The 16,075-nt window shown below is 49.6% G+C and overlaps 1 protein-coding gene across 18 annotated transcripts in view; it reads left to right on the forward strand.

Annotated features, from left to right (window-relative positions):
- The window catches only part of MSI2 (musashi RNA binding protein 2), a 253,693-nt gene that overhangs the window by 207,880 nt on the left and 29,738 nt on the right, over window positions 1–16,075 (forward strand). For 17 of the 18 annotated variants that reach the window (XR_010072119.1, XR_010072120.1, XM_063342567.1 and 14 more), the window contains exon 10: window positions 4,326–4,400. Coding sequence is in view for 16 of the 18 variants with exons in the window: in XM_063342567.1 (XP_063198637.1) it covers window positions 4,326–4,400 (75 nt within the window). In the remaining 2 variants the exon portion in view is untranslated. Of the gene's footprint in view, window positions 1–4,325; window positions 4,401–7,817; window positions 9,328–16,075 lie in introns of those variants that run through there. The other variant, XM_063342582.1, reaches the window with a different exon arrangement.

A 16,075-nucleotide genomic window follows, 5' to 3' on the forward strand; every position in this document is an offset into this window, starting at 1 on the left:
CCAAACCAGCTCTGTCTCAGGGATGCTGCAGATGCCGTTATGGTGGTCCCAGCGGTGACACCGGGCTCTGGAGGTGACGGTCGCGCTGCTCGGTCCGAGCTGGGGCCCCACAGCACTCGTTTCTTCTGGCGACGGCCATCTTGGACTTGCTGGTGTTTAATATTAAAGTTGGGCTCTTTTTAACTTGTCCCTCCAGAGACGGGAGCACTGGGCCCATGAAGCTTGTACCCCAGCGTGCCGAAATGCTGTCCGACAGGAACGCCAGGTCTCAGGAGTCTCTAGCAGGCAGCTCATCTCAGCGCTCGGGGCAGAGCGGGGGGCTCTGGGCTGCTGCCCGCGCTCAGGCTGGCTGGGCTGGGCTCAGGCAGAGCTGAAGTTTGTGCCCTTCAGAGAAAGTCGTTCCTTTTTTCCCTCGGTAGTAGAGAAGCGGCTGCCTCTGAGGTAGGGCTGGGGACGGGGAGCCCCCCCTTAGCACGGGCTCCCGGAGGTGGCACAGCTCACCAGCACCCGCTGCGGCCATCGCTGGGGATCGCGGCAGTGACCAGCTTTACCTTAGCTCCTGAAGTGGGAGATAAGTCAACTTCGTTGGACCAAGGGAGAAACTTCTGCAGCAGATGTGTTTCTTCTCCGTAGCTGCTCCCTGCTATACGACTGTGACCACCCTCTGCATCTGGAGGGGATGATTTTTTTCCCTCATGCCACAGGTGCTTATGTCAAGGTCACAGAGCGTTTCTTTTGAGAAAGACCCCGAGCACTTTTGTTGCAGCGTGGGGCTGTGCTTTGGACTGTCCCTCTCCTTGCCAAGAACCTGGCATTCCTTGCTCTGAGCAACTTTGGGAGACAAGAATTTTCTTGCATTTACTGGAGGATTTGAATTAATTTTGCAGAGGTCCCCGGGCTCTGTGTGTTCAGTGTTCCCACATATTAACCGTGAGCTTTGCCCATCTCACATCACCAAATTTAAAAGTGAAAAGAGATTTCCATAGCCTGGTTGTGGACGCTTCCCCGCTTGGAGCAGAGAAGCCGTTTCTTCCCCTGGAGGCGCTGGTGGGATGGATGGGAGTCGGAGTCCGGCTCGGGTCTCCTGCCTCCCCAGTGACCTCCTGCGTGTGCCTGGACAAGCTGGGCCTGGTGCAGGATGGAAAGTGGGCAATTTGCCCCGTTTCCCCTTTCGGAGAACCCCTGCGATGCTCAGGCTTTCCCATGGGCCCACGAGGACGGGCTCTAGCACCAGGAATGCTGTGATGCCTGCAGGTACGCTGTGAGTTAAAAAGGTCAGTGTTACCTCTTCACAGTTGTTTTCCATCCTGGAAGCGGAGCCTTTGCCCTGGGAGACCCTCTCTGCACTGACCGGTTGCCCGCATGCCACAGCGGTAACGGACTCCGCGGCCACATCGGGTGTTACCCCCACGAAGAGTGTGACAGCTGGTTGAGTATGACCATCGGATGGTCAGTGTGGTGCTTCCGGCAGCCATTGCTCTCACCTCACGTTCCAGCCCTGGGGAGGAGCTGGAGAGCATCCAGCACAAGGCAGGATCTGGCCCACTGCAAGACGGAGCTCGGCAAGGCTCCAGCACAGGGGCTGGAAGTTCAACCAGCCGGCAGGGTGGCTGCATCCGACCTGCTGCCATTGACGCCGGAGACGGGAGTGGTGGTGTGAAAGCGGTTTTGGTTGTTGGCTTGAGTTCTGCTTCCATGGACGGGCAGGTCTCGCTTCGGAGGAGGTAATCCAGGCAAAACTTGGATTTTTGGTTTAGCAACAAGGGATAATCAGAGAGATTGATTATGCCCCAGGACTACTGAAGCAAATAAACTGTTCGGTGCCCAATGCAGGATGAGAATGGCATCTAATGGAAATGGTGGGTAGGTCAGCGTGGCCATAATTTGGCTTGATGAAGCATCCACATGGGCATGGCGCTAATGCGCTATTGATATTCAGCCAGGCAATTTCCCCTGCGCGGATCGGGCTTTGACTCGTTAGAGCAGAGCTGGGCACTGCAGCAGTAAATGAAGAGGAAAATTGAAGTAATGTTTTATTATAAATTTATGATTTCATCTGCCTGACCTAGAGATCATTGAGCGCTGGCAATGCAGGAAGAGCCCCCCGGGCAGCTCCGCTGGTGCCGCTGCCATGGGGCAGAGCTGGGCTTGGAGGAGAGCGGGGCTGCTGCCGCGTTGGACTCGGAGGCAAAGGCACCAGGGCAGGAGCATCTCCAGCCCCGCAGAGCATCCCAGAGCAGGGCAGCGGAACAGATGGCATCCTGCACCGCGCCGCCTGCTCCAGAAACACCGCGGGCAGCTGCCGTCCAGCACCGTGCCGCTCCAGCCGGGGCCACAGGCACCACAGCTGCACCCCCTGCTCCCCGGGACGGACCTCGGGCACGTCGGTCTCCCCCGGCTCCGATGGTCGTGAGCTGACGGATCTGCTTTGGAGTCATTCGAATCAGAATAAAACTTAATTTTTCCTGTTGGCGAGGAGAGGGGCTGCGGTCGGACGCCACAGAGCGATTTTTTCATGGTGGAGCTTGCGGTGGTGTTAATGGCACCACTTACTTAGCAAACAATCCATTTATCAATATTGTTGGGTTTTTTTAAAGAAAAAAAAGGAAAAAAGGTTTGTAAAGCTTAACGCTGAAAGATCTGATTTAATGACAGAGGTGATTAATTTCTAAGGGAATCCAGCTGTTGAGCTGTGAAATAAATACGCGAGGGCTAAGCGGTGTGTACATACTGCCGAAAGCTGCAGCGTGCTGGCCGGGCGGCGCAGGGCTGCTTTCCCCTGGCACTGCTTAATCCCGTAATCAAAATTCATCCAAGCAGTTTTGTCTTCCAGTTTTAGATTATGATTAATAGTACGTTATATGTATATATAAACCTAACCAGAAATGGAGGGACTGGCTGCGGCAGAAAGTAGCTGTACGATGTCGGAGTGTATTAAAGAATAAATAAAAGCAGAGGTAGGAGACGCCCAGGAGAACCATTCGGCTGCTAAACCTGTTCTCGAGGTCCAGCCCAGCTGCTGCTGTTGTCACTGCCGAGAATTCCAGTGACTTCAGACAGAATGAGAGCAAACTTTTTGTGATGGGCTCTTGCTCTGGAGAGGTCTTTCCTGCAGACTGGAGGAGGCTGGGCTGCCGCTGAGCCGGCGGGAAGGTTACGCAGCGTTTATTGCACTGGAATGGCAAAGGGTGGCTCCTGGTTTTAAGCAAACGGAGCAAGGAAATGCTGAGGATTGGAGGTGAGGTTACAGTTTTAGGAGATCTCCTTAGTGTACAGGACAGCTTGTGGCATGGGCCGTACCGGCGGTAGCAAACAGCCGCGGTGGGAGCAGAGAGGACGGGTCTGTTAAAACACGGGGGGTCGCCGCGTGTGAAACCTTCCTGCTGCACGGAGAGGGAACCCCCCTGCCCTGGCCAGGCGTGGGGCTGGCGAGGGATGCCCTGGGTGACGCCGCGACAGCCCCAGCCCAGCTTCCGGGGTGGTACCTCGTCTGTCAGACACCGCGGGGGACAGACGTCCCGCACCCACCGCCCCCCCAGGGCCCTGCCCCCCGCCCACACTGCGGTCCCCCCGCCGCGGTGGCAGCAGGCAGAGCTGCCGCTTCATGTATTTACTTTGGCATCTTTATTAACAAAATGATCTCGAGTGGTATTTTTTTCTCGTAATAAAACTTCAAAAGGCTGGGTGCGTTTCTGCGCGGATCTCAGATCTAATTGCTTTCGGAAGCAGTTCTCCGAGCTGGGTTTTACTTTCCAGAAAAATTAAAAGCTCTTTGACTCCCTGGCTCATTGCTGTCGCTGCCTCCAACTCTTTGATGTGTTAACTGTTGTCCTTCACACTCCCGGGATAAAGAATTACTACTACCTTAATCTCCAACTGTCAATAGCTCTGAAGCAAAGTACATTCATTGTAAGCTCTCCAAATGTCAGAGCAAACCTGTGTTATGTGTTTAGCCTTAGCATTTGGCATTTACTCTTCCAGCTAACAAGTATGCACAGTCCTTGGACTTCAGATACCAAAGTGCATGTTAATTACCGGAGTGACAGGGCTCACGCACAAAGGCAGACAGGCAAGAGAGCAGGAGAGGCGCCCAGCTCTAGATGGTTCTATTCAAGATAATAATGAAACCTTCCTGCAGTTTTGCATGAGCAGAATAAAATCTGGGGGTTTAATACCTGCTGTAAAAGCAAGTCTCACCCATCCTCCATGTCATTTTACATTATATGTAAAAACAAAACGCCTTTATTAATCTTCAAACTTCTTTCTCTCTCTCTCTTTTATTTATTTTTTTATTGTTTTTTTATTTTTACTTTTCTGTCATCAAGGTTACCCGAATTTTGTTGCGACGTATGGCCGAGGATATCCTGGATTTGCCCCAAGTTACAGCTATCAGTTCCCAGGTATGTACATTTCATTTGCGGATTTACTTTTTTTCCCCTCTTTCCTCCTTTATTTTTTTTTCTGTATTTTTTTTTAAATCCTTAGCTGCAAGCTGAGACAGGCAAGTCTGCAGGGAGCTTCTCACACAACAACAATTTTTTTTCTACTATTCTAAAATAGCTATTTTCTATATACATATTTTAAATACGTTTTTACTAACGTGTAAATTGGTACTGGTTATTTGAAAACAAACTTCTTAAGTTAAAATATAAAGCAACAGAGATAATTTAAGAGCCGTTACCCTCCCGTTGATGGGTTTTTCCTTTCATATATATTCTAGAGATATACACACAGACAGACACACACACAGGCTCGCACACACCTTCCCATGCTATCCTGCGGTAAGTGAACGTTCTTTACAAGTGCAGTCTTGGAGTGAAAAGTCCAACCCTCCTGCGTTCTCTAGCGAGATCTCTGATGTCCTTCGGAGTTTCCAGCCGGGTGCTGGTGCTTCGGTTCGCCTTCCGTGTGGTTTCCCCCCTTCCCTCGGCGGTGGGACCGGCTCGGGGCTGGCAGTGGGGGACGGCGGGGATGGGGAAAAGCCCTTTCCCATTCCAGCACGTCCCACACAGGGCACAATCCCCTTCCCTTTCACCTCGGGGGCATCCCAGGCAGCTGGAACAAGCAACGTGGTGCTGCTGTGTTTGGGGCTTGCTGATAGCTGAAGCCCACCCGGGCACCGCGGCGAGGAGACCCCGGTGCGCTGGGCGTTCCGTCCATCAGCGCGCTTGTCACGGGCATCAGGCGCAAGCTGTCCCACTGGCCACGGCTCAGGAAAGGAAAGGTGGGAGCCCAGCTCTGCTCGGGGTAGGTGAGAAACCCAGTGAGCACCGTCGGGTGCGGGGAGAAAAAGCAGCCACCCTCAGGGGAACGTCCCGTGGGGTGGGGGAGGCTGTGGAGGGGTGCTGGGCTCTGCCCGCGGCACCCTGGGGCGAGGATGCAGCCTTGTGTTCAGCGCTAGGTTGTTACGATGAAACATCCCATCAGAGCATTATTAACATCCATGCGATGAACAGTGTCCTTGGGACGGTAGTTTCTGTGGAGCTGGTTTTTGCGGGACTAATGACACCAAGGGAGAGCGCGCTGTTCGGGTGGGTCTTTTTCAATTGCTAAACTTCACAAACGCTGGAGCTCTACTGTAACCTCATCCGCCTCCTCCCCGTCCCCTCCCAAACCCAGCCAGGTCCGAAACAGGCAGGTGTTGGGCTGAGAGCGGAGCTGCCGGGGTCCCTGCTGGGCAGGGAGGGGTGGCAGCGGCGGATGGTGACAAGGCAGCTGCCCCTGCGGGTGGCACCGCTCCCGCTGGAGCGGGTGGGCAGGGGTGGGCAGCGTCCATGCGGGCAGGGACTGCAGCCCTCAGGACCTCAATGTAAGGAGGAGGCTTCAGAAGGCGTTTGCGTGTCCTCGCACTTCCCTCCCGGGCCCTCACGGCTCCTTGTACCAGCTGATTTGTGTGAGGACAGCTAAATGAGAGACACCTTTGATAAGTTAAATGATGAAAACGGGCAGAGCTTAGATGACTTTAATTATAAACGTGTCTAAAATGAATGTGTCTGCCAGCTGACAGCAGAGGTACCGTTTGACTCTAGCCTTTATTTTATATATATATTTTTTTATTAAGGGCTTGTTTTTTCAAAACAGGCTTTCCAGTTATTTGCTAGTGATTTTCAGTCTCTTGCAGAGATTGAATACGCAGCAGAAAAGCGAAGTGGATTGTCACCAGTAAAAAGCAGAGGCATCTCATTGCGGGCACCAGTTGCTCCTTTGGGAGCGGGGTAGCGAAGGGGAGCTGCCAAGTCCTCCGTCCTCTTGCTTGGCTTTCCCTTGCTCTCCTCCCACTCACGTAACGTATTCCTTAACAGCCACCAGAGCCGTTAATGGAGTTGTGAGGCTGTTTTTTCTCGGGTGACTGGGGACTCCGCTCCCCAGAAACACGGCCCGTCAGAGCAGCGCGGGGCGCAGGAGCCCTCCCTGCCGGGGACAGGGTGCGCGGGGTTTGGTGCCCATACACAGGACGGGGTGTCCCCCTTGCTGGGGCTGGGCGTTTGGGGATGGAGAGCCCAGTGCCACGGGAGCGGAGCACGGGCTGCAAGGGAGCCTTTCGGGAGCAGATCAGGGTTTGAGGATGGGGATGCCAGCACTGCTGCCTCCTGCCATGGGGATAGTGGCAGAAGTGCCACTCGCAGAGTTGTGTCCTGTCATGTCTCAAGTGGCTGCATACTTCTTCCCACTCTCCTTTTGCCCCTCTCTGCTGGAGGGAGCCGTGTCCTGCGGCTCAGGCCTCGCCCAGCCCTTGCTCCTCCTCCAGACACCCCTGGGGCGGGATGGAGCAGGCAGCCTGACCGACCGGCCGTGGGGAAAGGCGTTCAGTGCCAGGGGATGCATAGTGTAAGTGTGGTTCCAGCATGTAGTCCTCCTCCTCGAAAGAGCCCGAACCCCCCACCCCTTCCCTTCGCACGTCTTGACACTTGCAGTGGGGCCCGTGGTACGACCGTGGCTTGGAGCGTGAGATAGGAGCGTGTGTGAACCAGGTAGAGGGAAATCTGAAGTCTGCTTTTTCAATAAGTTGTCATGCCCAAATGCTCGGAGTTGTGATTTGAAAAGAAAAATCCTTGGCCGTTTCTGCAGGGGCATCCCAGGCAGCGTGCCTGAGCTCCGGCCGCCTCCGCGGTACCCGAACAGCGGGGGTGTTGCAGCCGCAGCGACGTGTGTGTATGAGTATACGTGCAATGCACAGCTGGATTCCTGTGGTTGGTTACAGAGGAGACCTGGCAGTGGTTTTACTGCACTAGGGTTGTGTTGTGCATCCTGTTCTCCGCACGGTGCCCGTGCCGCGGTAGCTCAGGGTGGGCTGGGGCCGGGGCGGTCCCGGCGGGGGCCATTGCCGAGCTGTCCCACTGCGGTCCCCAGCGGGCGTCAGTCGGTTCCTCCCCAGGTTATGCTACCCAGTTACATTCTTAATTAAAAAAAAAAAAACCTGAATGCCCATCTGAATTGAACTGTCCCGTTGGTATTTACTGTTGTCCAAGAGAAACAACGATCCCTCCGTGTGCGTTTCCATCCCGTCCTGGGGCGCACCAGCTGCCGGAGCCGCTGGCAGGGTCCCCGTTCGTCCCTCTCCCGCATCCTCCGCTGTTCCCTGTTGGCACAGGGACGGCCCCTTGCTCCATGGTGAGACACACGCAATCACTTTGGCGACTGCTCTATCTTCTCCAATCACGTTATTTTTTTCCTCTAGGCCTTTATAACTCAGTACGTAACCTTTTTTTTTTTAATTGCAATCACTCCCTTTCTGTGTCTTTTTTATTTTTTTTTAATTTCTGGGGCTTATCTTTTCAGTTTAATCTATTAATTTCTGTTCTTATTTCACTTTGCAGACTATTTGCCGATTTCACAAGACATAATTTTTATCAACTAGTTCTTAAAGATGCATAACAAATTAATCGGGGTTTACTACAGTGCTAATGAGAGAGAGAGAGAGACAGAAAAAGCCTGGGTGGTCCATGCTTAATATCAATGTCCACTGAAAAATTGCTGCTCTTACTGGCTGGTTTGATTGACTGGACTTTTTATTTTATTTTAATTTTTTTAAAGGCTCCATATCCTCACTGCTTTGAGTTTGCTTTTTATTTTTTTTATTTTTATTTTTTATTTTTTTTTCCTCTGCTTTGTTATGAGTTTTTAATGCCCACTTGGAATGTAACTCACAAGGATTGGGGTTAGGGGCATTATGAAGGCATGACTTCTCACAAACTTTTTAGAAATAATTTGATCAAGGAAGCAAAAACCATGATTGGGTCTTACAAGTAGCCCCAAAGAGAGATGTTGGCGCTTTTAATGTAGAGACGTTCACTAGTAGCACAAATCATAATTAGGGTGGAGTGAGACCAGCATCTCCTGTCACTAGCATCGTTAGCGACGCAGGCTTTAATTACTCAAAACGAGTGCCCTGCGTCCGCAAGGGTGACACTGTGGCGCTGGCGGCTGCAGGCGTAGCCGACCCACGCGTGTTTTCTCCTGTTTCGTTCGCTTTGGCTTGGTGGCTCTTCCTAGAGCTGCCCGTAGCCACGTGAGGGCCGTGGCTCGAGGCCACCAAAAGGGCTCAGACAGGCGCATCCCGTCTCACCCCTGCCCAGCTCCCGGCCACGGCGCTCCCCCCACTCCCCGCACTCGCTTCTACTTCCAGGCTTTGCTTGCAAATCATGGGCAAATTGCTCCAATCCTGGCGAGAGGGACGAGCGTTCCCCTGCCAGCGTCAGCTGCATCGCGCCTCCTAATCTCCACCCAAACGGCCGAAGAGCTGCAAACCCGGGTGATAATGCCTCCTCCAGCCATTGGCTTTGCTTTGAACAAGACCAGATTCTGGACTTTTGGGTAGAAAACACGCATCGTATTTAAATTCTGGTTTTCTTTAAGCGTTTCTACCCATTTGATAAGTTTGTGAGAAGTAAATTGCATGCTTACAGTAGAACTGTAATGCATTTTAATGTTTGTTAATCCACTTGTTTAAAATGTCAGTGTCAAAGGCTCTACAATACACGGCTATGCTGTTCATTTCATTGAAGATGCTTGATGTAATAATTGGTTAGTTTTCTTTTTACTTTTCTGCAGGCAATAGCTTTTTTTAATCTGTATGGCTTCTTATTATTTTGTTTGGGTTTTTTTGCTATGAATTGCTTTGCTTTTGTGAACTTGTCTTAGTGTGCATGATTTGCAAACATTTCGGCTATTGTGAATTTTCTCATTTTTTGTAAATAGTCCATCTGTGCTTTTCTTTTTTTCTTTTTTATGACTTTTTTCCTGTAAGTAACTGAGGTAGAAAATAATAATAAATTGTTTACAACGGATATGCTGTGTTGCTGCTCTCTTAGCTTGCAGTTTTAATATTTTGGTTTGGACGCCCCAAATAACCAGTACCAATGACAATTTAATAAAAGAATAAAACAACCATCACTCACAGCGTGTGACCCAGTGTTTGAAGAATCTGCAGATGAACGGTTACATACGAGGTGTGTTTACAGCACAAGTTAAAACCAAAGCAGACGACGATGGGGTTGTAAGTGGGGGGCAGAGGAGTGACTCCCTGTTAAAACTGCAGTGTCCCCCGCAGTCCCGTCTCCCACCGCTGTGGTGGGTGCGCTCCGTGCCAGCCACTGAGGTGGGTTTTAAGCATCAAACCCGTAAGCGTATTAGACCCCTCTGTTGCAAACTCGCCAGCGCTCCCGTGCAGGGATCTGTTGCTGCTCTTTGGAAGTTGAAAGGAAAACCAGGTAACTCTTGTGGCAGTGAGGAGGTGCCCGGCTGGGGTGGCAGCCGGTGTCCGTGGTGCAGACCCCGCGGTGGGACGGGTCCCGCTGGCCGCGCCTGTGGGACGGGGACGTTGCCATCACTGTGTTTGTCTCAGTTATGCTTTATTCCATCGTTACCTGGATGGTTGGGGATTGTCAAAGTTACTTAGAAGTCTTCAGCTCAGGAATTTTAATTTTTTTTTTCTAATTAAGGGTTTGTTTGTTTGTGTGTTTGTTAAAGCTTATTAAAACCTTTGTATTTGGGAGAGGTGGGGAAAAACAAATATTTTCACAAACTTTTCAGAGCTCAGGGAAATACACTTGCTTATTAATTATGGTACTCCATAGTCCGCGAAGCCCAGCCTTGGGTCACGCTCCTGCAGTGCCCGGTGCTGTGAAAATGCAACGCAAGATCAGCTCAAAGTCTAAACTGATGATTTTCATTATTACAAGAGCATTTAAAACCCACCTTTTGTTAATCTGTAGAGCTTAATTTAGTTTCTTTCCTGATACCAGTCACAATCTGCTCACTTGTCGGCCGTCAGTGCTGGGCAGGAAGGCATTCCGTGTCAAAGTTATTTTTGTGCTGCTTGTCTGTGGGTCTGAGAGAGGGGTGAGGTAAGGAGGTACCTCGTCTGTTATTTAGGACACCCAGCAATATTCTGAAGCTGCAAGTGATGTTGCTGCTGTGGGTTTCTCGCTCTTGGTTAATAACCTCCTAAGGGGGGGTACAGTGGGAATGGGAGGAAAAGAGCGTGTTTGTGGCGTCAGCATCCCGCAAAGCTGGGTGTTGATCTGCAGCAAGGTGTGCTGGGGCAAAGCAGTGGCCGGACTGGGGAGGTGCAGCTTCACCGTGTCTGGCCAGGGCTGGTGGTTCAGCTCACCAGAAAGAGCATAAACCGAATTCCTGCATTTGACTTAGCTGTAATTCTGGCCGGTGACACCAGCCACGGTCTGGCTCCCACCGTGATGCGCCCGGTGCTTCACCGGCCCCCAGCCGCATCCCCATGTACGCAAGCACCCGACTACGCTGGGGATGTAAAAGGGTTTTAGAGAGGAGACGCCGCCTACACGTGGCTTCTTTACCAGTAGCGAGTAATAAAGTTAGTGTTAATAGGAGTCAACTGTGTAAAACACTCTTTCAAGTCTAAGTTTTAAGTCTAAGACTTGTATAACACTTCGTAATGGGAGCAAAGTTTGTCTGGTCATAATACTTTAATGATCAAACTTAACATTGAGAAAGAAGGAGAAATTGCTGCAAAAGAAAAGGAGGAGGAAATACAAAATATATTTTAAATTATCTATTCAATTAGTTAAGCCTTGTAACAGTAAGAGATGTGGAACGAAGCTGGAAATGTGTCTCAGTCCTTTGTCTAACCCTTTCTTAACTGCTTAAAATCTGCTCTAATCATCCCGGCGCTGCATGCTTTTTTTCACCTAAAATACTTTACTGCATCTGCATGGCATAAAATGGTTTACAAAGTGCATTTGAAATCTGCTAGAACCACCTTAATTACCACTCTTCAAACCTCTCCGTTTCAGCCTCCATCAGTGAAAACAAAGACTCTAGACTGGACCTGTTTTAAAATTAAGATTTTGGGTTCCTTCTGCTGGCGGAGGGCAGGACCGTTCACATTGCAGGTGCATCCCTGGAGTGAGGAGCAGCTGGAACCGCAGACAGCAAACTGAGAAATTAATATAGCAAAACCCATAAACTTCCAGCAGAAGGTATTCCTTCAAGCTCTGCTTACATGACAGTAGCTTTTGTTTTGACGCGGGGAAAAATGGCATCTAGAGCTGTTGTTCCCTGAGTCCGAGCAGAGCTTAAGCACCTTTGCCTCTTAGGCACATTTTTCTTTTTTTAAATGTTGCAGAGAATTGCGTAAAATTCCTTTTTCACCTCCCATTTCCCCTGCTCCTTAAAATAATCTCCTGCATGTTAGATTTAAGGTGAGGTTTTCAAGAGATAAGCTGTTGGTGGTCATCCAGCTTCCACCGATTTCAGTGGCAGCAGAGCCTGGTGAGTAAAAGTGCTGCCTGTCCCCTTCTCCTGCCTGTCCCCTCCGTGCGCCTGAGCCTGCTCCTGCGGTTCCCCAAACAGCACGGCTGGCTGAGGACAAAACTGCCCAAATCCTTCATCAGATTTTTCTCTGCCGATACGAGCAATAAGAACATCTTGAACGTTGAACTTAAATGCTGATTGTCCTGTTCTCAACTGCTCACTGCTCCATGCATGGAGTATGAGACAGGCTTTAAAACTTGAGGGTCGTCACCCTGAAAATGAGCGATCGTAAAGGGGCAGGGAGGAGAGAAAAGGCAAAAAAAAAACCCCAGCATTTTGGTGTGCTGCTGCAGCAACAGAGCTCCGGAGCGATCGCTTCTGCTGCGCCCAGGCCACAGCTGCAGCAACTGGGAAGTGTAATGAGAATAATTATTCACAAGAGTAAAGAGGCAGAACGCAAACACACACGTATGGAAGAAGCATGGATGACCCTATAGGAAGAAGAAGGAGATTGGTAATGCTGGCTCTGCTGTAAGGAATTCTCCAGGTCCGAGTTAGCCGGAGCCTGACGGCTAGCCTGCTTTTATGCCTTATGCCTCTGTAAATACAATTCTTAACTCTAAAGCTGTTAAAAATTGGGAGCTGGGGGTTGCAAAGAGCTTGAAGAGATTAGTCCCCTTACAGCACAAAAACATTCCAATGTGAATGTTTTTCAATCACATTTAGCAGTAGGATTTCAAGCTGATAATTAAGTAGCTTCCAAGCCCTCCTTTGCCCGGGAGCAGTAATATGCAGTTGCTGCAGTGATGCCCGAAAGGTTTCTGGGCTCAGCACCACAGTCCTCTCCTCTGACCTTTTTTGTAACGTGGATTATGAAGTTCCCAGCGGCGGTTCCTCCGGGAAGGCAGTGGGAAGTTCTCCCTCTCTGCCGCCACTCGGTGAGCTGCAGCGTCTCTCCGAGAGGGGCATTCACTCGCGGCTTCAGCACACGCAGGTTGTGGAGAACTTCCTACCCTCTGATAACCCCTTCCTCTGATTAATTATCTTTTTTACATAGTTGCCTCTTGTCTGTGTTGAATTTTTCCAGCTTCAACCTCCAGGCATGAGTTCTTTTTATGCCTTTGTTCATCATCAAGGATCTGTCTTCTAATAATACTTATCCAGATAGTTTAGGTCATTCATAAACATTTAAGCAAGCGGTTTAACCAAATAGCTCATTTTCTGTACCATCGAAGCAACTGAAATGAGGCTTGAAGCAAATCAGTGCCACTTTGCTGAACTTTAAATATATGCCTTAATGCGGTTCCATCTAACCTGCCCTTGTTCATTCCGCAGCAGGTGACTGAAATTCAGAGCTTGTGTGCTGCGTGACAGCTTGGGTACAGTGAATTCACGGGCATTCCTCCCCCTGCAGCCATCGTTTCATTTATGCTTACCTTGTTTATTAAAAATCGATAGTAAATGTTTGGCTTTGGGCTTTAAAATGAGAAATGCTTTCACTGGAGCGATCAACTTAGTATTAAACGGAATTACTTGCTTTTAGGAAGCGATTTGGTTGAGATTCTCTTTCATCCACATCAGCTGCATTCACTTGGAGCTCGTAATTCTCTGTGTTTCACCAGTTACTAAATTAGGGAGAATCCAAATTACATACTGAGTTCGAGTGTCGGATGGTGGGAGGTGTAGTTTTCATTGGACATGTTTGAGAAGTATCGCGGACGCCTTGAAGCCGCTATAGGATAGGAGCAGCTTTAAGGAGAGTAAATAAATCAGCTACCAGCTTTTGCTTTTTGGTTTGGGTTTTTTTTGAATAAATAGTTTTCTTAGGATAAACTGTTTGCCTTTGAGAAGTTTCCCAGTTTTCTGTACGGGGAAATAACTGCAAAAGGGTTATTACACTTGAAACGACACAGAATGATAATTTGGAGACAAACAAGGCTTTGTCTCACTGATGCATAAAGTAATTACTGGGCAAAAGTGCATCATTCTCATTTTAAAAACCGTGGCTTGAGAGTGGTAAACAGCTGAAAAATGGGTCGTTTACTGTACATAAAGTGGAAGTGCCAAATTTTAAATTAACTATATTTGGGTTTTATTGTTTTGTTGAATTTCCAAAGCAGAAATATTTGTTCATAATAACATCCATCTGCAAACACGCATCCGGCGTGAAGCGCATTAGGGGTGTCTGACGTTGCGAATTCTCCTACAAAATCTTGCCACGCACCGTACATTTTAAGCAGCAGATGCCTGTGCCTCGCATAGCGCAGTGGGCTGCTTAATGAGGTTTCCATTATGCATGATGTGCCGTATCTGAAGTTCGCTAATTTTCTGACCTGGTGAAATAGATTTTAATAAGCTTGATGTAACACAGCATATAAAGACAAAGGGAAACGCTTAATGGGGCTGTCACAATAAAGGACTCCGAGCAGGCTGGGAGATGCTAAAAGTGTTAATAGAATTGATCGAAAGCTTAGGGAAGAAACTCTCCCTCTCCGGGGCGGTCTGCCCTGCGCCTTGCTGGGTGCCTCCTCTTGGCTGTCGTGGGGACGGTGCTCTCCCTGTCCTTTAAAGGCATCCCAGGGGCACTGGTGGGAAACGCGAGACGTTTCAAGCAGGGCTTGTGGCTGCCTCCACGTTCGCTTCCCGCAGACTTCGGGAGAGCTTCGGTAGAGTCTTCGGTCAAATCCCACGAAGAGTTCATTGCTGCTAAACAATGATACTGTGTTGTGAATGATTTGATAGAATCCCGATTTGGTAGAATCCCAATTTGCTAGAATCACCAATTCTAGATAATGTTTGATTTCTCTGGGTATATATTCTTCTCTAAATGTTGAGCATTTAGTTGTTAACCTAAAGCTCGAAATGGGTAGCAGGTTTTTTTCTTTCTCATTCTTGTTTTCTTATAGAAAGGGAGGGGGAGTCTGAGACAGAGAAGTCTGAAAGATGAAGGTTTTAAACATAAAGGGATTGTTTTGGGATGGAGCTTTCCCTTGTGCGTGCTCACCATTAAAGACTACATTTTTGTCCAGTAAATTGGACCCACGCCTGCCTGCCTTCAAGAATAAAAAAAAAAAGGCTACCAGGCCCTTCTGCTTCATGGTTTTGAGTCTCTGATACTTTTGAAATGAAGCCTAAAGATCCTACAAAGAGGATAACACTGCCTAATGGAAAGAATAATGCAAGCGAGAACCCATTTGAAATGACAGCTGTGAGCCTCGCGAAGCTTTTCTGTGCTGATCAAAGCTGCTGGTAACATTGTTTGAAAAGAGGATATCAGTTTCCCCCTCTCCTTTTCCCACTCAACCTGCAGACGATTTTATATTCCAGACTTGGCTCTTTTTTCCTGGGAGATCAAGTGAACCTCCTGAACGACCGGTGTTCAGGTCAGCGCGCTGGGGAGCACCATCGGTGTAAGAGGCAAAGTGTTTTTTGGGGGGGAAACAGCCTCCGAGCTCCATCCCCTCCTGCGCAGGGCCCTCCGAAACGCCTCGCGGAGACACGGGGACTTTGTGAGACTGAGCTGCTGTGTTCAGTCTGCAAATACTCCAAGCACTCTGTAAACGGAGAGCCAGGATTTTGTTTGTCAGGCACAGTTTTATGGTGGCTTTTATTTTATTCTCCATACGTGTCCCATAATTTTGGTTATTTTCTGAAGTCTGGTGCTGGAGCCAGATAACGATTTGAGCATCTCAGCTTCCGTTTTTATTCTCATTTTAAATCCGTGTGCCTATTGCTAAAGTCTAAACGTACGACCTCGTGTGCCCCAAGAGCTTTAGCTATTAGAAGCAGAGAAATTCTTTGCATAATATATTTTGATGTAAGAAGTAATTTCATGATCTTTGTCACTTCTCTTTTGTTTGATTCCTGTTGTCTGGCTCTTTGTAGAGGACAGGGTCTTGTGTTCCTTGGGGGCACAAGATACTTGGGGTCTTCAGGTGCTGAGCAGAGCCGAGCAGGCCTGAAGCAGTCAATGATTTCTCGCAGAGGAACCCTGGGCTGCGCGCGAGGGCGTCCTGGCAGCACGTGTGGAGCAAGGGGGTGTAAAATGGTACTTGTGTTTTCCACTCACTCCTGGGTTGCCTTGTAACCAGCTTCAGGCCGGGGGAAAGGAGGAATTGGAGGTTTGAGAAGGGAACAATACTGCTGGAGTGGGAGATGGAGCAGGGCAGGGACCTGTGGAGGGAGCGCGCCCTTCGCCGGGAGCCCTTGAGCCCCTCGAGTCCCCCGTAGGGACTGACCCTGCTCAGGCAGTGTAGCTCTCGCCAGATTTGTTCACAACGTCCTTGGGAGATACGCTAAATCCTGGGTCCTCGGCGTTCTCTGCTGGGTAATGCCGAGTGCGAGA

The sequence above is a fragment of the Chroicocephalus ridibundus genome, chromosome 7, assembly GCF_963924245.1.
Source record: "Chroicocephalus ridibundus chromosome 7, bChrRid1.1, whole genome shotgun sequence".
In the NCBI taxonomy this organism is placed as follows: Eukaryota; Metazoa; Chordata; class Aves; order Charadriiformes; family Laridae; genus Chroicocephalus; species Chroicocephalus ridibundus.